This window comes from Pinus tabuliformis, chromosome J, assembly GCF_031772625.1.
Source record: "Pinus tabuliformis cultivar Carrire ecotype Pingquan chromosome J, CPIR1, whole genome shotgun sequence".
In the NCBI taxonomy this organism is placed as follows: Eukaryota; Viridiplantae; Streptophyta; class Pinopsida; order Pinales; family Pinaceae; genus Pinus; species Pinus tabuliformis.
The window spans coordinates 285239916-285262532 of record NC_142295.1 but is presented as its reverse complement, the minus strand read 5'-3'; the positions used below and the strand labels follow the sequence as shown (position 1 = coordinate 285262532).

The 22617-nt window shown below is 38.8% G+C and overlaps 4 protein-coding genes and 2 pseudogenes across 4 annotated transcripts; 4 read left to right on the top strand and 2 right to left on the bottom strand.

Annotated features, from left to right (window-relative positions):
- LOC149226895 (putative CoA ligase CCL7) overlaps window positions 1–3276 on the bottom strand; it is a 53089-nt pseudogene extending 49813 nt beyond the window's left edge.
- A 183-nt stretch (window positions 3277–3459) lies between these two features.
- Window positions 3460–4098, top strand: LOC149226894 (uncharacterized). The gene is made up of 2 exons (XM_089375383.1): window positions 3460–3500; window positions 3876–4098. The coding sequence occupies exons 1-2, from the start codon at window positions 3460–3462 to the stop codon at window positions 4096–4098; spliced, it is 264 nt and encodes an 87-aa protein (XP_089231509.1).
- A 10283-nt stretch (window positions 4099–14381) lies between these two features.
- On the top strand, window positions 14382–14897 carry LOC149226893 (transcription factor MYB106 pseudogene; annotated as a pseudogene).
- LOC149226892 (1-deoxy-D-xylulose-5-phosphate synthase 2, chloroplastic-like) lies at window positions 14890–15434 on the bottom strand. Its single transcript, XM_089375382.1, has 2 exons — window positions 15266–15434; window positions 14890–15178 (listed from the first exon to the last, which is right to left on the bottom strand). Exons 1-2 carry the CDS (start codon window positions 15420–15422, stop codon window positions 15075–15077), a joined length of 261 nt encoding a protein of 86 aa, XP_089231508.1. The 5' UTR covers window positions 15423–15434; the 3' UTR covers window positions 14890–15074.
- A 4349-nt stretch (window positions 15435–19783) lies between these two features.
- Window positions 19784–20209, top strand: LOC149226891 (uncharacterized). Its single transcript, XM_089380342.1, has one exon. It carries the CDS (start codon window positions 19784–19786, stop codon window positions 20207–20209), a length of 426 nt encoding a protein of 141 aa, XP_089236468.1.
- Window positions 20210–21460: 1251 nt separating this feature from the next.
- On the top strand, window positions 21461–22270 carry LOC149226890 (uncharacterized). Its single transcript, XM_089380340.1, has one exon. The coding sequence runs from the start codon at window positions 21461–21463 to the stop codon at window positions 22268–22270; it is 810 nt and encodes a 269-aa protein (XP_089236466.1).
- Window positions 22271–22617: the final 347 nt, after the last annotated feature.

Below are 22617 nucleotides of genomic sequence, written 5' to 3'. Positions count from 1 at the left end.
TATAGATTCAGCACCCCAAAAAAATCCCTAATTGTACAAAATCCACTGCTCAAACTTGTAGTTCCAGCACACCCTTCCCTAATTTCAAATAAATTTTACCAAAAAACATAAAACAATTAAACTACATTGTTTATTTAAAAAAACACAAATCTTGTCTGAGTCTTTATATGTGTTCTGGCTGTCAGTCATGATAAGAAATCAATGGTTTACTACCCTTCTCTCAGCCCAAAGATTTGTTATATCAAGCAAACCTTTCTTTCTATGTGATGATAACCAATCAATTGCAGTGACAACAGATCTGAAGTTCCAAAAATTAATTTTCATCACAATGTTTTCTACTTGGGTCTTCTGCACTGAGTAAATAGGAGATACATACCATGTATATAGCCACATATCATAGGCAATTTCAAATTCATGGACGGTAGGGACATTGCCACTACAGTGGCACTTGTCTATATATAATATGAGGATTGAAAAGAAAGTTATATACTAGTTTTTTAACAACAAAAAGGGAATTGAAGAAACCACTAACAAAACCTAAAGAGGAAACTAAAAACCCAGTCCGCAAAATTAGCAGTGGTTGCGTTTTAAAACCCTGTTTCAAAATGGAAAAGAAGGGCAAGGTTAATTGAGTTGAAGGGCCTGGAGATATATAGTAAGAAGGCACATGGATGGGGGCCTTGAAATTTGAACATGAGGAATTAAGCATTAATTTGCGAACAATATCTTTTCATTCAGTTAACTAGTAAACAAATCATTAAAAAGTCATGTGGGTTGTGATAAAACTACCCTTCAATTTATGTGATATATGAATATATGACAACAGGGTATAGTCCTGGTTGATATATAGATATCTATATATATATATCTATATCTATATATATCTATATCTATATATATATATAAAATAATGTTTTGGCCAAACTAAAAAGGAAAATTATTCACACAAACAAGGTTGTAAGTGAAATAAGCCATTAAGAAATCATATATGTAGCCGAATAAACTGGATTGGAAGTAATATTGAATCAAATTTACAAGAGAGGTGAGTGTTAGCTCTGCGGCTAATGTCCAATTGACCTTTTCTGATACATTTTTGACAAATTTGTGCGGTAAACATACTACTACAACAGGGACAACAAGTTGCTCCTACCTTAGTAGAAGTCTACTTATCGTCAAAGATGTAAAATGTTTCTCAAGTACTGATCTATTATGAATCCCGGATCATCACCAACAATTCTCTTAAATGAATCTCTGTAGATACAGTAGTAAAGAAAAATATGGAAAAACACAAACAATTACAACAATAATTAATATATGTTTCGGAGTGCTTCTTAGATGCAGAAACAGTCTTTGTCACTGCATCTAAGAGGCACTATTGAGCGTACAATACCTCTTGCTGTAACTGTTTTTGTCTCTGCATATGTTTCTTTACTTATGTGTCTGTGCAAGATAGAGCATATACAAAAAAAATCCAAAATCCCAACACAGGCAAGAATCTATTGCACGGACATAGTAGTAAAGAAGTGGGTCTCTGTTTTGTTTTTTACATAAGTAAGTTTAACCTTTATATAAATAATAAATAATATTGGCTACACTCATTGACAATTATCTTAATAAAATTACTATTTTAAAAACTGGAATAAGTCTTAGCATTTTGAAAATTGTAAGAGCATTCCCCTTAAGCTTTGGATTCTTTTCGATTGGAATGCTAGTATCATGTAAAAATGAGGATAGCCATTTGGCTGAAGGCGCAATCTCAAACACTCTGTAACCAAATAAACATTTTGCATAACTCAATGACCTTTTATGGTTTTATGGAAGAACATTTGTTGAAGGGAACAAACAGACTTCCGCGATTGCTAATACAAAATTACCTTAGAAAGAACTTAAACCCTTGTTCGGCAACATTTGATTTCATGACATTACATGATTACTTAACTAGGGCTTCCTGCTCCTTTATAAAATCCCTTAGCCATACGTTTGTAATTCTGCTTCTCATTCCGATATGGATGTTACTACCTACATTCAACCAATATAGATGTTTTTTTGAAAAAATTCGGCCAATAGAAATGAGTTATCGAAGAAATAATTATAGATTCTAGAAATCCAATTGCAGCCAATGATGTATTCTCGAGAAATAATTGCATAATCGAGATAAGGAAATAATGGGAGAACTAGCCCACTTACCATCCCCATCGCCCCTAATCACTATTGTAGGAAAACCCAGATCTTTAACTGTATCCCATAGCTCTGGGACAGTTATTATGAATTTGGCTTTCAAATCTTGGATTTGTTTGGCTACTTCCATGACGGTATACACCGGATTGATAGTGCTTACCACAACCCCAATTGAAACAATCCCAAAGAAACACAGGGGGAAATAAATAGAATTGGGAGAAAAAAAAAGCACCAAGACTCCTTTTCGACTACCCAATTGACTCAATCCACTGCCCACCATGCTTACCTTGTCTTTGAATTCCCTGAAACTCAGTTTCTCACTGAAATCTACATCTTCTAGTGCTAATCTGTGAGCGTAGGATGATGAATCACTGAACATAAAATAGACAATGTCGGTGTTCTTTTCCTTTGGAAGCTTCAAGGGCGGCCTTATGGACCTGAATATTCCATCCTTTCCATAACCAGATTGGGTCAAGCTTCTCCACTGCAGGCCTGCATTTTCCTTCAGTGTTCAAGCCCTTCATTGGGAAGAATCTCTCAACAATAATATTATTGACGGTTGTTCACAGTTGAAGGTAGGACACCCAGCAGACAATCAAACTTCTAATTGAGATAATGCAGGGCCATACTACATTCTATGTAATAGTCACATAGTATGTGTTCTGGTAGGCTGAAGCTAGTCATTATTAACATAGTCTTAGCTTTGTTCAAATCTAGTTCTTGTTCCGTTAAGTGCTATTGTTTACAGCTGGGTTATTGCAGTTGCTTTGGGGTTATTCTTGTAAATAAATGTACTCCAAAACTTGAGTCTTGTGAAAGTCTTCAATTATTTAGATAGGCCCGAACTATGAATCTTCACCTCTATATGTTGCTGACAACTCATGTTTTATATATAGGATGACATAAAATATTAGATAATGGGGTAGTCGTATATTGTTGCAAACATTGCACAGTTGTGTCAATAATTTCCCATAGTTGACAAAAATCCCTAAACAGACAGCACATGCACTATACTTCTTTTAGTGAATTGGATGCCTTTGTTTTTATCTGCCAAACTGTTTCTTTCTCTTCGCAGTTCACTAATGGAACCTCATCCATCTTTTCAAACAAAGAATTTTCCAAATTTGATATTGGACCCCGGCTCATTAATGGAGGAAGCTTGCATGCCATGATGATGACTGAGAAAGGGAGGGTTGGATAACTGAAGATACAACTTTCCAATGATAGTGCACGTTGGGGAAGCCATGGGCGAAGAGGAAGCTTGCATTGAATGGAGTCCTAATGGTCTTACTGACACTCGTGAGATTAAGGATCATAGCCAAGTAAGTCATATGATTTCTCTTTTGTGTGTTTTCCTTTTGGAGGAAATGATCAATAGAAAGGTAACTGAGTGTAAAACCCACCAAGTTGTTGAGGTCCCAACTCCAAGACAAAGGGGGATCCTTGTATGGCTTGGGTTTCATGTGCACCCCAAATGTATTCATGGGTTTCACATGGACCATAAATGTCTTCATGGGTTTCACATTGACAGATCTACATCTGAAAGTGGCTTCAGTTACAAACTTTACATTACAGTTGTTCTTATGTAGCAGTTTACTTTAATCTCAGTTGCATAAGTTTGATTGTTAGACTCATATGAATTTATGTCAGCTGCGTATGTTAGTTTTGATGTAATTGTATTCAGCAATCAATCACAGGTGGAAGCTGCTCCTGAGTGTCTGGTGGATGGTTCGGTATCCTTTGGAAGATTCTCACTTGATACATTATCATGGGAGAAATGGTCAGCATTTTCGCAGAACAGGTATCTGGAAGAGGTGGAGAAATGTTCGACTCCAGGTTCAGTTGCTAAAAGGGCAGCATACTTTGATGCCCATTACAAAAAGATTGCCGCTCAAAGAGCTTTTCTACAGCAGTCCCTAACAAAAGAAGAGAACAACTCGTACAAGGATATGGATGCCCTAGCTCCTGAAGTGCACAATGAACAAGTGTCTAATGGTGATCCTGCATTGTATATTGACAATAACGCATGCCATGGATCCAACATAGAGGGTGGGGTTCATGACATGAATAAATATGAAGACTCTAACGAGGAAGTAATCCAGGATACACCTTCTTTACAAATAGATGAAGTTCACAATGAAGAAATACCTCTAGAGGTAGAGGTATCTTATTTAACTGCTAAAACTAATGTACCTTCACAAAATGCTGAAGTCCACCATGAAGAAGTACCTTTTTAGGCAGTATCTCCAATTGTTGAGGCCAAATTAGACATTAGTAGTGTCCCAGAGGATCTGAATATGAATGGAGCAGAGAAGCTTGCTTTGCCTAAACAAGATAGTACCCTTGCAAAGGTGGAAACCATTCCCAAAGGCCTAGAAGCGGGTGCAATGGGTAAAAATAAATCTTTCAGAAGCATGCAAAAGAAGAACCCAGCGAATTCAAACAAAAGAGAAAGCTCCCTTCCAAGGTCATCTTTCATCACGTTGTCTGTGAAATGTTATGGCTTTTCTTAACATCACTATTTTTTTTACTGCACTAGATCTCTTCTACCTAAAACAAAAACCTTGGGTGTAATAATATACTTAAGTACTATGTATTTCTCTTCTATGAATCTATTACAGTAGTTCATATTGATCATGGAATGAATGCAATCAAGCTATGGGTTTTGCAGGGGATCTCTTACATTATAAAAGTCTTATTTTGTTCTTTGTCTTATTGTGTTTATCTTTGTTTAGGATACTGTTTCTTCAAACAGACACGTTTTAAAGCCAAAATGCCTGTTAAAGTTAATCAAACACAGAAAGTTACTCCGGGCCCTCCCACACCCGAGCTCAATCATGGCAGACAGAAAGGGACAAGCTTATGTCATTGGATTGAATTCTCTGTAAGTAATATTCCTCCATTGGCGATAATATTCACTAACAATTCTAATATAAAATTACCACGATTTTCTTGATTGCTAATACAAACTTACCTTAGAAAGAACTTAAACCCTAGTTCAACAAAATTTGATTTCATGGAATTCCATGATTTTTTAACTAGGGCTTCCTGCTCCTCTGTAAAAGCCCTTGGTCATACATTTGTAATTTTGCGTCTCCCTCTCATATGGATGTTACTACTTACATTCAACCAATATGGATGTTTTGTTGGCAAAATTCGGCCAATAGAAATGTGTTATCGAAGAAATAATTATAGATTCCAGAAATCTAGTTGCAGCCAATGATGTATTCTTGAGAAATAATTGTAGAATCGAGATAAGGAAATAATGGGAGAACTAGGCCCCTTGCCATCCCCATCATCCCCAATCACTATTGCAGGCAAACCCAAAACTTTCACTGTATCCCATAACTCTGGGACAGTTATTATGAGTTTGGCTTTCGAATTTTGGACTTGTTTGGCTACTTCCATGGCGATATACACTGGATTGACAATGGTTGCCACTACCCCAATTGAAACAATCCCAAAGAAACACAGGGGGGAATAAATAGAATTGGGAGATGATGCCAACCTAAGCTGCATATACCCCAATGATGCAGCCTAAGCCACATATACCCACAGTATGAAAATAAATTTGCATGTCACACTATGTGTGTGTGTCCCAGGAATTCTCAAAATTCCATACTTAGTAAAATCTTTACTTAATCAAGGTTCAAGTCTTCTTAAATAAACTTTATGCGGAAACGGTAGACTTAACTATCCAAACTCTAAGACTTTGATAAACCTTTAAGCGGAACCTTACACAATCCTTAATAAACTTTGGTTAATTCTTAACTTAACCGAAATACACTAATCCTGCTTATTTCTATTATAATTCCCGTATAATAGAAATATCTCATAAACACACTTAAACCTTACCTTTCTGCCATTCTTCAACCTTTTTCACATATTCTGATGCTCTCCTTAGCGCGTTAAATCTCTGTTGTTGATCTCGTTCCTCGATCTGACAGTTAACTATCCTAGATGATCTCCACCGTTGATTTTCTCTGCCCAATCCAATGGCTATCGCGTCACCCGATCACCAACAAGCTTGGTTGATCTTCACCGTTGATCAATCCCGCTTGATCCAACGGCTATCATGCAATCTCACAAAGATACTTGCATGAACAATATCAGATTGGAAGCACGCGAGAAAAGTGGTTTTCTCTCTCCGCTACGTGTCAGCCTCTAAGCTTAATCACATGAATTTTAGAAAGACCTCTTACCACCTTTAGGGCATGTGAGAAGCTGCTTCCCATCTTTGGAAACTACCCACGTGCTTTAATTCATACTTTAAGGAACTCAGCTTAATAAAAGGTTAGGGCTTAATGTCCACCATTCATCTTCTTGACTTCATTTGCACGACTTAATCTTAGTTGTCTATCTCCCTTGTTCTCATTTGTTGATCTGACTGATCTAACGGTTCATGTGTGCTAATACGTTATTTTGGCTCTCACTGTGTAATCTCCCATTCAAGTTTCTGCCTGTGTATGTGTCTTCGCCTCACGATCTTCACTTGTTATAATCTCGATCTCCGCTCGCGCCTTTATGCTTCCTTCGTAAAACTTTAGGTTTCAAGAACCCTTACAGTTATTCTCTCCAATACTGTGTGTGTGCAACCACGTAACACACTCCTCTCTGCACCTCTTCTTTAGTTCTACACACTTGCAACCTATGTTACGCAGAATTACTATAGATCACACACAACTTATAATTCAATTACTCAACACATCACACAAACTCAGAATCGAGTTATCTGTATTAAATAACAAACATTTACACAGGAATTTCTTCCTCGACCTGATCTTCTATATCGCCCATAGGCCTAAATGACTGACTCTGACTCCTGACTGACTAACTCTCTCTCTCTCTCTCTCTCTCTCTCTCTCTCTCTCTCTCTACTATGCCTTTTAGGCTTACATTTATACAAAAGGATCTGTTTAACCAATTCTGGTTCAGATCCTTAATTTGCTGAACTAAATCTTGAATATCCTTTAAGTCCACTTTTAACTCCAGTAATCCCTAAGAATCCTCTCTAGTTCCACGAATCATGACACCACTTTCTAGTCTAAGACTTATAATTGATTTCCAACTCTCTCGTCATCACTCATCATCACTCATGTTCTCCTACATTCGAGAGCATTTACAAATATCCTCACAACATCTAATTAATTCCTATTCTAATCACTCAAAACATTAATAATTACATACATAGGAATCCAACTTCCTTGAAAACACAAGACCCCCTAAGTTAACTAGAACATAATGAAATTGTTGAGCTGTATGCTCCTGCATCAGACTCCCAAGGTTAAAATAATCATGATCTCCTAATCATGTGCTTCCGATCTTTGTCTTCCTCGATCCCATACTTTGTTTTGCAATTTTTCTTTGGTTGCTACTGTTGTTTGTTGTTGTTCTCCAGGTTTCCACACTTTATGTTGCTTTTCTCCACTGGCTATGCTTTCACAGTTTGTTGTTGTCTTTCTCTTTTTGTTGTTCCTTGGCCTTCTTAATGTTGTTTTCTTCTAAGGCACCTTCATCATCAATCTTATTATTCTTTCAATCTCCATGTCCAATTTATCTTTTTACTGATAATTACTTTTCCATTTGTTGTTGTACTTTGTCCACTCGTCTTCAAACTGTCGTTTGTTGTCTTCTCTTTGAAGTTGTTGGATTCTTACTACCACCCTTTCATCCTTAACCTCTTGTTGCTTTCTAAATAACCTCTGTTGAATATCTGTAAATTTACCTTTAAAAAGTAAATTGTCCTCCAATTTCCTTTGTACTTGAACCCCCTCAAATACATTACTATGTTGTTCATCAATTCTAGCATATTTTCCTTCCTCTTCTTTCTTTACTTGGTTGCTCATATGTGCCAAATTCTCCAGCATTTGCAACAAAACCTGCACTCAAAAAACAATTGTTAAAATGAAAATCATAAGGCCTCAGTGCCTTTTCCTTCTCTGGAAACATCTCACTACTCTGATTCTCCCTCTTTTATCGGCACATCAGTATGTTGATTCTTCAAAGGACTCTGAAGACCGTTAGCAAGTCTCTCTTCCACACCATCTGCTTCAATGATGTCTTTATGCTCTTGTCCATTGTAGTGAATCCTTCTTCTGTAATCACTCTATCATACTCCCATTTTTCCAGCAAATACTCTAGTAATTCAATTTCTTTGTGACACTTCATAAGCACTTCATCGTCACTTATAATTCTTGCATTTGTACACAATTTATTAGTTTGAAAATTACAAGGTTGAATAGTCTCAACTGTTGTTTCACATATAAGCTCTTCAGACTAAATCCCATCTCCTTCTTTCACAAGAAATCGTTCCCGTGTTATAATAGTTTCAAACATCAATGTAAATCTGCATTCTTTCTGGTGCAATAATTAACTGCTTTTCTCATTCAAGAGACATTCTCCATCCTTCTTTACTTTAGAGTATTCATCTTCTGAAAGATACTCTTCTATACTTTTGACAACTTTAAAAGACTGTTCATCCTCTGCAAAACCTTCCTTTGTTAGTGACCAATTATCAGATGTCCTTTCTCCCTTTGCTAAATCTTTAGCATAGAATTCTTCTTTCTTAACATCTCTCAGTAGATGTGCTTCTTCTTCAATACACTTTGCCTTGTTGTCTCTCTGTAAACCTTCTTCCAGAGCTATCCTTTTCTCATCATCTACATTAACATTCTCCTGCATTTTTTCTTCATCAATAACATTAATCAAATTCATTAGATTACCTCTCTGAGACAATATTCCTTCATCCTTCATGAGAATAATATCTTGATCTTCCATCTCTATGACAACTTCAAATGACTGTCTTCTCTCATTGAGTAACTCATCCATAGGCTCTTTCTATTGTAACCAGTCAAATTCTTCTTCTTTTGAGAAATTTTCTTTGTCACCTCTTACTTCAAGATCTTCATCCATCCTAAAGACATCTTTACAAAGTTGTTTTTCTCTTACAATACTTGCAATCATACACAAACTATCAGTTTTAAAAACATAAGACCTTGTGGTCTCACTTGATGCTTCAATCATCATATCTCCTTGTTGTGTTGAATTCTCACAATAATTCATAAGATCTTCCACAGATCTCTAGTCTTCATCTTTAACCAGAACTTTATCTTGTTCTGCTTCACAAATGGAAACTTCCATTTCCAACTCAGCTTCTCTGAGTTTTTCCACTAGCCACTTCACTTGCCTATGTTGTAGCCTTCTTTGTAACTTAGACCACTTCACTGCCTTTTTCCTCAAGACTCAACCTTATCTTTTGTTTTCCTCTAGTATCATCCTTAATACATTGAGTTGTTCTTTTAACTCTACAATCTCCTTTTCATGCCCATCTTGACTCATTCTCTTTCCATTTTCCTTGGCGTCCTCCTTCTTCATTTTTCTTTTGTTGTGGTGTTCCTAAGAATCTATGTTACCTCTGTTATGACTATCAATAGTCATATTCTTCTCTATCTTCATGACTTCCTCACTCACTTACTATGAGCTGTGCTAAAGCCTCTGCAACATCAAGTCTTCCCTACTGCCACTTACCTCACCAAGCTTTCCTCTATACTTGGTCTTTTGGCAAGCACTTGGTTCTCTATTCTCTCGAACCTATTTGAGCATTTCTCTCTGCTCCTTCTAGGCTTCAATTCATCTGCACCTTTTAATACCACAATTGTCCTCTTTATCCAACCACTGTTGGAATTATTCAAGGTTCTACCACATTTTGTTTTCATTCAGAAACTCTTACCATCTTTCTTCATCCCTTAGCAATTCTACCCACATCCTCTTGTGGAATTGCCTTTATGATCTTCCTGTGAGCTGCAACAAAACCTCTACAGTAACAAGTCTCCTTCTTGCTACACATGCCTCACTAAGCTTCTCTCCTCTGAGCTCAGTGTTTTGGCATCTCTCTGGTTCTCTCCTCTAGAACCAATTGAGCACTCCTTGCTCTAGGTTGCTGCAATATTCTCACCTTCTTATACCACTACCTTCAAGACCTCTGCATGATCTTGTTCTACCATTCACCTGCACTTTGAATGGATTGTTCTTTGTTTCTTTGCATATGAAAATTCTGCTACACTTTATCTTTGTGTGCCTATTGTTTGTCAGATTTAAAGTCTGATCTCCTCTTGCCTGTATATATACCTTCAAAACATAACTCTGTTCCAAGTTTTCTTAAAGAATTCTTACACACAGAATTTCCTTGTTCTGCTCTAATACCAAATGATGCTAGCCTAAGCTGCATATACCCCAATGATGCATCCTAAGCCACATATACCCACAATATGCAAATAAATTTGCATTTCACACTATGTGTGCATTTCCCAGAAATTCTCAAAATTCCATACTTAGAAAAATCTTCACTTAATCAAGGTTCAAGGCTTTTTAAATAAACTCTATGCGAAAATGATAGACTTAACTATACAAAGTCTAAACCTTTCATAAACCTTTAAGCGAAACCTTACACAATCCTTCATAAACTTTGGTTAATTCTTAACTTAACCAAAATACACTAATCCCGCTTATTTCTATTATAATATCTTTATAATAGAAATATCTCATAAACACACTTAAACCTTACCTTTTCACCATTCTTCAACCTTTTGCACATATTCGGATGCTCTCCTTAGCGCGTTAAATCTCCGCCGTCGATCTCATTCCTTGATCCGACAGATTTCGTGTCACCCGATCATTAACTATCCCGGACGATCTCCACCATTGATCTGCTCCACCCAATCCAACAGCTGTCGCCTCACCTGATTGCCAACAAGCTTGGCCGATCTTCACCGTTGACCAATCCCGCTTGATCTAATGGCTATTGCGCAATCTCGCGCAGATACTTGCACGACCGATATCATATTGGAAGCACACGAGAAAAGTGGTTTTCTCTCTCGACCATTTGCTACATGTTGGCCTCTAAGCTTAATCACGTGAATTTTAGAAATACCACTTACCACCTTTAGGGCACGCGAGAAACTGCTTCCCATCTTTGGAAACTGCACACGTGCTTAATAAAATGTTAGGGCTCAATCTCCACCATTCATCTTCTTGACTTCATTTTCACGACTTAATCTTAGTCGTATATCTCCCTTATTCTCATTCGTTGATGTGACTGATCTAATGGTTCCTCTGCATTAATACGTTCTTTTGGCTCTTACTATGTAATCACCCATTCGAATTTCTGGCTGTGTATTTGTCTTCGCCTCATGATCTTCACTTGTTCTGATCTCGATCTCCACTCGCACATTTATGCTTCCTTCGTAAACCTTTAGGTTTTAAGAACCCTTACAGTTATTCCTTTGCTAAAGGTTCTCTCCAATATTGTGTGTGCACAACCACGTAACGCACTCCACTTTGCACCTCTTCTCTAGTTCTACACACCCACAACCTATGTTACGCAGAATTACTCTAGATCACACACAACTTATAATTCAATTACTCAACACATCACACGAACTTAGAATCGAGTTATCTGTATTAAATAACAAACATTTACATAGGAAATTCTTCTTCGGCCCGATATTCTATATTAGTGGCCTTTATTTCCCTTGCCTGTAGGCCTAAATGATTGACTCTGACTCCAGACTGACTGACTCTCTCTCTCTACTATGCCTTTTAGGCTTTCATTTATACAAAAGGCTCTGTTTAACCAATTCTGGTTCAGATCCTTAATCTGTTGAACTAAATCCTGAATATCCTCTAAGTCCACTTTTAACTCCAGTAATCCCTAAGAATCCTCTCTAGTTCAACGAATCATGACACCACTTTCTAGCCTAAGACTTATAATTGATTTCCAACTCTCTCGTCATCACTCATCATCACTCATGTTCTCCTACATTCGAGAGCATTTACAAATATCCTCACAACATCTAATTAATTCATATTCTAATCACTCAAAACATTAATAATTAGATACATAGGAATCCAACTTCCTTGAAAACATAAGACCCCCTAAGTTAACTAGAACATAACGAAATTGCTCAGTTGTATGCCCCTGCATCAAGAGAAAACAAAAACACCACATCTCCTTTTCTAATACCCAATTGAATCAATACACTTCCCACCGTGCTTACCTTGTCTTTGAATTCCTTGAAACTCAGTTTCTCACCAAAATCTGCATCTCCTTGTGCTAATCTCTAAGCATAGGATGATGAATCTCTGAACATAAATGATACAATGTCGATGTTCTTGTCCTTTGGAAGCTTCAAGGGCAGCCTCACAGACCTGAATATTCCATCCTTCCCATAAGCAGATATCTCCATATCAATTCTATTTGATTGTATGAGAGATTGTGCCTAGTAATTGGCACCGAGGTTACTGTTAACTGAAGATCTCAGTTCAAGGATATGATATGAGATTTCTATGGGAGAAGTTTCTACCAGTTTTACATTTCCACGCACTGGGTTCCCTATTTTAGTTTTTGGGTTTGTAATGTAAAATAGTTTGAGAATTCCCATTTTATGAATTTCAATGATACGTTTATGAGAATCCTAATGCATGATTCCACTCTGGCAAAAAGTTAGGTGGTTTCAGCTAACCTGTGAGCAGATAGGAATAGTACCTAGTACCTATCTTTTGGTTGAAAATCTATTATGTGCAGAGCCATCAAATCGGTGAGGTAGACTTTCTATCAATGTTTTCTTCCGGATAAACATCAGAATGTATTCATGGCAAGTTAATCCAACCCATTGAATGTAAACAAAAACCATAGCACATTAATTGCAGTGATTGACACACTGGTAGTCGTACCAGTCCTATCAATGTAATTGGATGGTCATAAGCATAATCACACAATAATACCCCAAAGAAATAACCAATCAGTATCCCTCCATAGTCACGACAAGTATAATAATTTGGATATTTAAGAAAATAAAACATTATGTATAATATTCTGTCGTTCCTCTTCTCTAGAAACCTCACAATAGAAAACTCTCGCTTGACTTGAAGGGGAACTACAACACCCATTGCAGTTGCAGTTGGACATTACGTGACTTCTATTTATTTTTAAGAATTAGGTATTCGTGAACAAATTAGATTAGCAATCATGGCTAGTCAGTCACAAGTCTACTTACTAGGTTTTATTATTTGAGCGGATTGAGTATGGCTAGGGACGGCTACAGTTGATGCGGAGGGACTGACCTAGGTCATGTCCATGTCATGGTGAGCGAAATTAATGGTCATTGGAGGGGTAAACATAAAAGATCTATCATCTTTACTAAAATCTTTCCAAACATAATATTTATTTTCAGATGATATATTTGTAAATATTAAACACCATTAACTAAGTTAATCTATTACTTTTACAATTTATCTATTACATATACTTTGTTCTCATTCATCAATTTTAATACATCTAGTCCATTAGATATTACATTGTTTTCAATCGACAATGATGACAAATAATAAAGACATGCTGCCTTTACATCGAGTTTATTAGATATTACTTTATTCTCCTTCCATAATAATGACAAATAATTACATGTAAATTTGGTTGATTAGATATTACTTTATTTTTATTAAAAAAAATAATACTTAATTTTCATATTCAGTGAATGAAAAAAATTGAACTTACCATATGATACTTAATATTCTCCCTATCTTAATATTCTCGTTCATCAATATTCTCGTTCATCAATGTTAATACATCTAGTCCATTAGATATTACCTTGTTAGTCCCTGCCATCTGGCATCCGGCAGGGACTATAGTAATCGATATGACCCCTACTTAGCATTACTTCACCCCTTTGCTTCTCTGTTATACGGCGGTTATATCAAGGTTAGATCAAAGTTTCAAGGCTGTCTGCCCTCCCCGCCAGGATGCCGAAGGACTGCCATCTTATTTGGCCTCTTCCCGAGGCGGGAGAGGCCAAAACTTAGGCTATTTCGGAAATTTGCGACCTGTTCATTATCGTTAACCATCACGGTTTGGTATTAATGTTAACATTAATTCATTTGCAGGATATGCTAACGGGTAACGGGTGCTTTGTTTTGGTTGCAAGGTATGCTGAGCTTTGATGTTAACGGGTGTTGGTGCTGCAGGTGTGCAGGTGTCCGTGCATGCAGCAGGTGTCCGTGCATGCAGGGGCTGTGCGTGCTACATGGACAGCAGCTGTGTAGTTTGATGTCGCCGCTTATTTATTCTATGCACGCACCACTCCATTGCTCATTCGCCTCTGCCAGGCTCCGGGACTGTGAAACTTCCTTTTGTTCTTTCAGTTCTTTAAATTTGAAGCATGGGCCGTGCACCGTGCTGCGACAAAGCTGGAGTGAAGAGAGGGCCCTGGACTCCCGAAGAAGACAAGAAGCTGCTGGCATACATCGAGCAACACGGCCTTGGCAACTGGAGATCCGTTCCAGTCAATGCAGGTAATGACTTCTGTGCATAGATCTGTGTTAGCGTTCAATTCCCTGTAACAGAAGGATGTTTCACAAATTTGCTCGTGGGGCTTTATTTTGTTGTATTGCAAGTCTGCAACGGTGTGGAAAAAGCTGCAGCTTGCGGTGGACAAATTATCTCAGACCGGACATCAAGACAGGAAAATTCAGCCTGCAAGAAGAGCAGACCATTATCCAGCTGCACGCTGCACAATCAGACATACATGAGGTAGGTGGAATAAATAACCTTAATTATAACTATCTGATTCAAAAATATTCTTAACATCTAAGATCAAAATAAATTCAATAAACCCAGATAATCTAAACAAAATTCCACTTGTTTTCAGGACAAATATATGTAAAATGTTACCTTGGTGGCTTCTCTGAGTTTGCGAAGTTTTTTGCTGGACTGGAGCTTTGTGAGAGCCCTGGTAAGTGCTCCTACGGGCGGCGCAGCTCCGTCTAGTGTGGCAGTTGGCAGCGAAACTTGCTTATTATCATTAAGAATTATGATAAGATTGGATTCCAGATATCCTGAATTATTCATAGCCTCGTAAGCTTGTCCTGTTGTCATGGCTCCATCCCCAATCACGGCCACCACATGGTTTTTTTTTCTTCAGTAAATCTCTCCCAACTGCCATACCTGCAAACCCATATAATTCTTGTAACCAACTGTTCATTCCAGCCCCAAATACCTACAGCATAATTAGAAATTCTGCAATGAACGTACCGAGTCCAGCGGAGATACTGGTAGAACTATGTCCAGCGCCAAAAGCATCGTATTTGCTTTCGTCCCGTTTGAGAAATCCAGCCAAACCAGAGGTCTGTCTGATTGTATGCATTTTGGATCTTCTCCCTGTCAAAATCTTGTGTGGATATGACTGCATCCATTTCCACAGCCTGGTTAAATGCATTCTAGCCAAAATCTCTTTTACAATTCATCTAGAATACAAAATATCTTACAAGTAATCATCGAAGTAATTTCTTATTGGCGGTGGTATTCAACTCACGAAGGCTATTGATAGCACCCACTCTTCTGTTACACAGAGTCAGCGCCATGAACTGAAATGGGTCACTCGCGGACTTTGCGAAGGCAATAAAATCCTTGTCTGGCTACTCGCTTTCTGAGTAAATCCTCCATCCCTTCTGGTACTGAAGCATCAGATACAAATACTACCAAACTTCGAGCCAAATCTCTCTCGTGAAAATGCAATACACCAGCACGGTAGATTCTACCACGGAAGTCCATGAACGCTGGCAAATAAAATTGATAGCCCGAAGCTTAAAATCTGCGTCGAGGCTAAACCATATTTTCTCATCGTCTTCACAAGAATGAAATGCTTCTGCATGAGCGATACGTGGCTGTGTTCATCATGAAAAAACAATCATGTGGGTGCCTTATTGCTTTGACACTCCCACAGGACGGTGGGACCTCCTTTTGTGACGTGGCGTCTCTTACCTTGCGTGATGTGGCTCGATTCAAGAAGTGCCTTATCCAAACTAGACATAAGAGATTGCATGAAAGATTATCAGAAGTCTCATCGATCTATGATATTTCATAGAGAAAACGGAACCAGAACCAAACTCGTAAATACAAATAAGCCTAGTTAGGTTATTGATATATCTAGTCATATATATAATCAGTTACAACTTACAAAAATAAATCCATAAGCATAAACATGAACCATCACATGGACAAGGCTACTGGGATAGGCTGCTGGGTTTGTCGAGGGCCTATTGGCTGTTGGAGGGATGCTGAAATGTAGTTCAATTCTCACCAACCTGCCATCCATCTCTTTTCCCACCTCAGGTATCCACACATATACAAATGATACAAGGTATCCATAATAGGTCTTTCAGGTATCCACACATATACAAATGATACAAGGTATCCATAACAGGTCTTTCGTAGACTCGTGGTTGTCTAATAATGCGCATCTGCCAGTATTTCTGAATACGAGAGGACTCTTTGAGAAAAATCTTCCCCTTTCAACTGGGCTAATCATGGTTTATCTCAATGTTTTGGTTTCTTGTATATATTTCACAGATATGGATTACTGTTTTAAAACTTCACAAATAGCTTGTTTCCACATCGTCGTTGGGAATTCATGCCATAGAGTTATTTTATTCTGAAGAACATTTTTCACAGGAAATCTTCCATGTGCAGGCTTTCTAAATCTTGTTAGAAATGCAATTGCAATAATTGGCTGCCTGCATTATTGAATATCACAAATTTTCAGTGTTCAGCGTACATAGATGTTCATACGCATTCTCTTATGCATCGGTTTCTTTTTTAATATGAAGGGTTTGAAGCGCAAATACGTATGTAATGCCATAATAGCATAACTAGATATGGTTTACTGGTGCTCTATGTGGTTTGGGGAGTTTAACGTTTTCTGATCATGCGACAGAGGGTGGCGGTGGCGGTGGCGCATTAAGTAGCTTGGTAATCACAACAACAGACTGTACAGTCCCCAAAATCGGTGATGCCTGTAATATAACAGACAGGACTACCATCTTTTTTTTGCATGAATTGCTCTCAATCCAGACTCGCCTAGAACATAAACTACGCTGTAAAACTAGTCCCGGGGTTTTCCTGTATACATTAATAATACAAATTTTAAAATAGTAAATAAAGCATACACACTGGATCCTTAATGAAGATTTAGAGCCCTCACAATCATTACTTTCAATATATAACGTCACTGATTCAAGAAGTTGCTGCTGGAGATGTCCGTTGGTATCATTGCTCAAGAAGTTGCTGGAGATGGCAGATGAAGGTGAACCGTTCCCTTCGTTTCTGCAAGCAAGAGTTTTTGCTATTTTTTGCATTCGCAGGGAGTTCAACGTGCAAATTAAGAAAATTTCTCTTTGTTCTAAGACAAAACTGGAAAATTGCAGCCTCTCTTTTTGAGTTTGAGAGCTAGAGTTGCTTGCCTGGCCGCTCGCCTGCATGTCTTCACACTGTTAACGATGCCTTGAGACGCTAAGTCAACTTGATGCAGGGACTCGCTGCGTCGCAGCCGCCCTTGTTAAACCAGAAACCAACTGATTATATATTTTGTTTTTGGAAGGATTGGAACTGTTGCACTAGTTACAATCCCACCTATCCACCACCGGAAACACCCATCTATCATAAGATTTCCACGTCCTTATTTGAATGACTAAATTTGGTTAACCGATTAAATTTTTTTCCAAAGCTGCGTGCAGTTTAGGTTTGGCTCCCATAAGAAAATGTGATTGATTGAGAGGTTTATTTTACAACTTAGTATAGCTTATTTGTATAAGTATATTATTTCTCAATAAAAAAATATTTTTTTTGGGGTCAAATTAGGTTAAGTAATAAAAATAAAGATAGTTAATATTGACTTAAACAAAAAATTAAATAGTCATATAATTAACCATTAAAACAACAATTAAGTAAGTTCACCGTTGAATGTGATGATTTGTTGGGTTGTTAGATTTTAGGTAAGCTTTCAATATAGAAAATAAATAAAGATTTACTGCAATTGTTCGGTTAATTTGAAGAAGTAATTATATGGTTACCTTTGATATTATTTGTATAATTATTATATAATTGAATTGTCCTTAGTGAGAGTTTTTGAAAGTTTTTTTGGTGGATTTTTCCCGTCTAATTTTTCTAAAATTGGGCACGAACTTATTGAAATTACAAGTTTGATGGGTAACTCCTACACAATAGAAGTGCCCTAGAAAGTTTTCAGGGCGCTGAACCTATATATACAATCAAAAAACTAGTTTAAATAACACAAATCAAAATTTCACCACAAATTTTTCCGCCAGATTTCGGCACCGAAAACTCCAAAAAATCACCCAAAATGTTAAATATAAGTGTTAAATATTTTGTAGCTATTATTATTTTAGATGGAGTGTTAAATATTTAGTTCATGCACATTGAATATTTAACTAAATATAATATTCAATGAAATATTTAGCTCTATGATATTTATCTCATATAGAGTGTTATATATTTGGCTCATATTTTAATGAAGATACTTGAGATGGAGTGTTAAATATTTAGCATATATATAATGTTAAATGTAGCTATATAATATTTATAGTTAATTTATATGTTTTTTTAAGTGTTAAATAGGTGTTAAATAAAATATGGTTGGGATGAGGAAGGATGAGGATGGGCGACGTGCAGACATGTGAATGGGGTTAGGGCATCAAGCCCGGTGAACGACCCTGTTTCAAGGAACTGGAAGCGACCTGGAAGGTGATCCCGTTATAGACCTTTCGCGGCATCCTCACAGTATTCATTAGCTGTTTGCGGTTTTTATTCTGGTTAGTTTTGGTCTCCCATAAACGGTTTCGGTCCCCCACTGACATACCTGCAAGCAGCTGTCAGCTTGGGTTTTTAACAGTTATGGAGGATAAAGATGTTTATTCCGTGGTTCCTACGAATAATCTGCCGACATAGTCTCAGCGCGAGACCACTGTGGATGATTATCTAGCATTTGACCATGAATTCTCTGCAGAGGTCGAAGCACTCCCTCCTCTCACTTGGCAATGCATACCCTCCATTTCGATTCCTTTAGAAGCTTCGACCATTCTGGATTACACAAGCCCTCTGCTCCTCACAGGTTCCTTATCGGCAGTTAAACGTTGGCGAGTTCCGGGTGTTCAAACCCTAGGGCCGGATTTGGATTCGATTCTTGTAGGGGAAGGGATGGATAAACCCTTGGAGGGATATCCTCCAGTTCAAGAAAGCCAGGAGCCGATTCAATCTGCTCCCCTAGTCACGGGGAACCCTCCCCCGAGCAACTTCACGAGCATAGGTATAATATCTGGGCATTTTGATAATATAAGGGCAAAAGGACCTTCGACAGAGAAAGATTCAGCCACACTTGCGGCAGTACAGGCGGATAAGTCGATAGTAGGCACGAGCAACAAACAAAAGGGGACTTCCAAAAGGAAAAAACGCCTCCCATAGTGCAGCAATGAAATCTTCCTCAAGCTATCCGAGGACACACCTTTCCATGAAGCTATGGACTCGTCAAAAAAGGTTCTAGTCAGTCGAGTCAGGGGCAGACATTACAGTGTGGAGAGGCTCCAAAAATGGATAATGGAAGTCTAGGGACATCATTTGTCGGAACCTCCTCGGGTTCAAACCTTTGTTAGGGGATGTTTTTCCCTGCGATTCAAATACCTCGTTCACACTAATTGGGTCCTTTCCACCATATGGCACATTGATCAAGCACCTGTCCTCCTCCAAAGGTGGACGCTAATGTTCGATCCAGAACTGGAGAGTGTGGAGGCTGCTCCGATTTGGGTACGACTTTCGAGCCTTCCCTGTCACTTCTGGACAGAGCAGATCTTCAGACAGATTAGGGATGCCATGGGCTCATATCTTACCTATGATGACTCTTTTTTCTCGACAGGAAGAATGGCTTATGCCAGGATTTTAGTGCACATGGACCTCTTGGATGGGCTTCCAAAGTACATTAACATACAGTGGAGGAACGCTGCGAGGAGGCAGATGCTAGACTATGAGGGAGTACCTTTCAGATGTAGGTGTTGCCACAAGGTGGGGCACCTATTCAAAGATTGCCCTCTGAACAAGTGGAATAGCAGGAAGTCAACGAGACATTCTACTCAGGATTCTCAGGAACAGGAGGCTCAGTTGCATGAAGACCATGCAAGAGAGGAATAGCCTCGTGCCTCTGATGACATGCATAGGATTGCTACTCCTCACTCTGGAGGAACAACCACATTTTCGGGCCTTGGTTTGCGGTCTTCAGAACCAGCTCAGAGCACTCCGAGGAAGCGTGGTAGGCCGCCTCATCGCCCCCCACCTCCAGTTCCTGGTTCAGTTGCGGCAGCCTCGGGTGACTCCAATACATTGGGTATGAATTACATTCACTTGCCCCCCACTCAATGCTTTTCTAATATTCATAATAATTCAATATCTGAGTAGTTATTGGGATCGGGAACTGTTTTCTCTATTGATACCCCTGTACAAAGTGTATGTGACATTGTTGCCCCCCTCACCTCCTTCCCCCCCACTCCCCCCACTCTTTTTTGCACCCGTCCTCCAAAGCCCTTGGCCTTCTTGACAGCAGCCTTGGAACCAAGATATAATACACGGTCTTGATCGAGGAATTCGGTCCAGGACCATGTTGGACTTGATATCCTCCATCCCCCCTCGCCTTCCAAGGCTTCTCGAGGCCGTCCCTCTGGCTTTAAAAATGCCCAAGCACAAGCTGATGTTGACATTGCTTTGGGCAAGCAATCTACCATCCCTGGGGTTCTTAGAGCAAGAACAACCCCATCCGAACCCCCTCCATGAAGATTCTATCCTACAATTGCAGAGGGCTAGCTAGGCCCGACAAAAAACTAGCTCTTCGTCGGTTACTCTCTACCGATTCTCTGGATATTATATTCCTCCAGGAAACCTTAGGTCCTGCTAATGATATTGCTCGCACTCTTGAGCACTCTCTGCCGGGTTGGAGATTTACAGGATTGGATGCCCATGGCCGTTCTGGAGGACTGGCATTGGGCATAAACACATGATCTATCAAGGAAATTAATTGTTGGGGTGGACAGGGTTACTTAGGGGCTAATGTACACTTTGCTGAGCTAGGGATGCTCTTCAGGATTATCAATATATATGGGCCTTGTTAGAACCAGCCTGAATTCTTGTGATAGCCTCCTGGGTCTGGATCTATTTTTGATTGATAATCTAATAGTCAGAGGGGACCTCAATTTTTCTTTAGGACATGCTAAATCATGGGGACATCATGCACAAATGGATTCCCTCTCGGACTACTTCTCGTCCATGTTGGAACAACACCATCTGATCGATATTCCTACTGCAAAAATTCAAGCCACTTAGAGGAATAATAGAGTTGGTGATAATGGACTTGCAAGGAGACTGGACATATTTCTTGTCAAAGAACATGTCATGGATTTGGGACACAATATCAGGCAAAGGGTTGGCACAGGTGGACTATCAGACCATCTACCTATTTATATGGAAATGGAATGTGGAAGAGACAGGCCGAAGGGAGCATTTACATTTAGTTCAACCTGGCTTAAGGATGCATCATTCATCAACATGGTTATTGACTTCTGGAAAACAAACCCACGAGGAGTTAGAGGTGTAGCAACAACTGGGTTTATCCGCAACCTAGCAGAGCTGAAAAAGATGTCCAAAATCTGGGCCCATCAAAAAATAATTCAGGATGACCATGCACTGAGACAGATAGAGATTGAACTGGAAATTTTTGAAAATGAGATGGGAGGTCTTTATAGCTCAGAGGAGCATAAGAATAAAATCACATCCCTCTACTCATCCCGTGGTAATATTCTCAAAGAAAGGGAAGACAAATGGAGATTGAGAAGCAGGGCCATCTGGATACAGGAGGGGGATGCTAATACAAAATTTTATCAAAAGTTTGCTAATGGGAGGAAAGCTATAAACACCATTTGGCAAATGCAGGATGAACAGGGAAGGACAACAAACACTTTCCCTCAGCTCGCCTCACTGGAAAACTCACACTTTAAAAATGCCTACAGTGACCCTAGGGAGACTAATTTAGCAGAAATTATCAGAGTTGCTCAGCTATTCCCTAGGTATGTGGAGCAAGAGGATGAGGAGGATTTGGTGCAAGAGGTCACTTTGGGGGAGCTGGAGGCCACTTTAAAATGGTTCAGCAAGGACAAAAGCCCAAGACCTGATGGTTGGTCCATTGAATTTTATTTGGCTTTTTGAGTTGATTGGTCCGGATCTTCTTAGTGTAGTGGAGGAGTCAAGGGCTTTGGGACGCTTGGAAGCGGCCATTACCTCCACTTTCATAGCCCTAATTCCGAAGACAGATAATCTGTCCACTTTTGATGAATTCCGTCCCATTTCGCTTTGTAACTGTTTGTACAAGATAATAGCCAAAATAATAGCAAACATATTGAAGCCAATCTTATCAAAGCACATCCTGCCTGAACAATTTGCATTCCTGAAGGACAGGCAAATCCATGAGGCGATTGGGACTGCACAGGAAGTATTACACTCTCTCCACAGCAAAAAAGGCAAAGGTATGATAATGAAGGTGGATTTATCTAAAG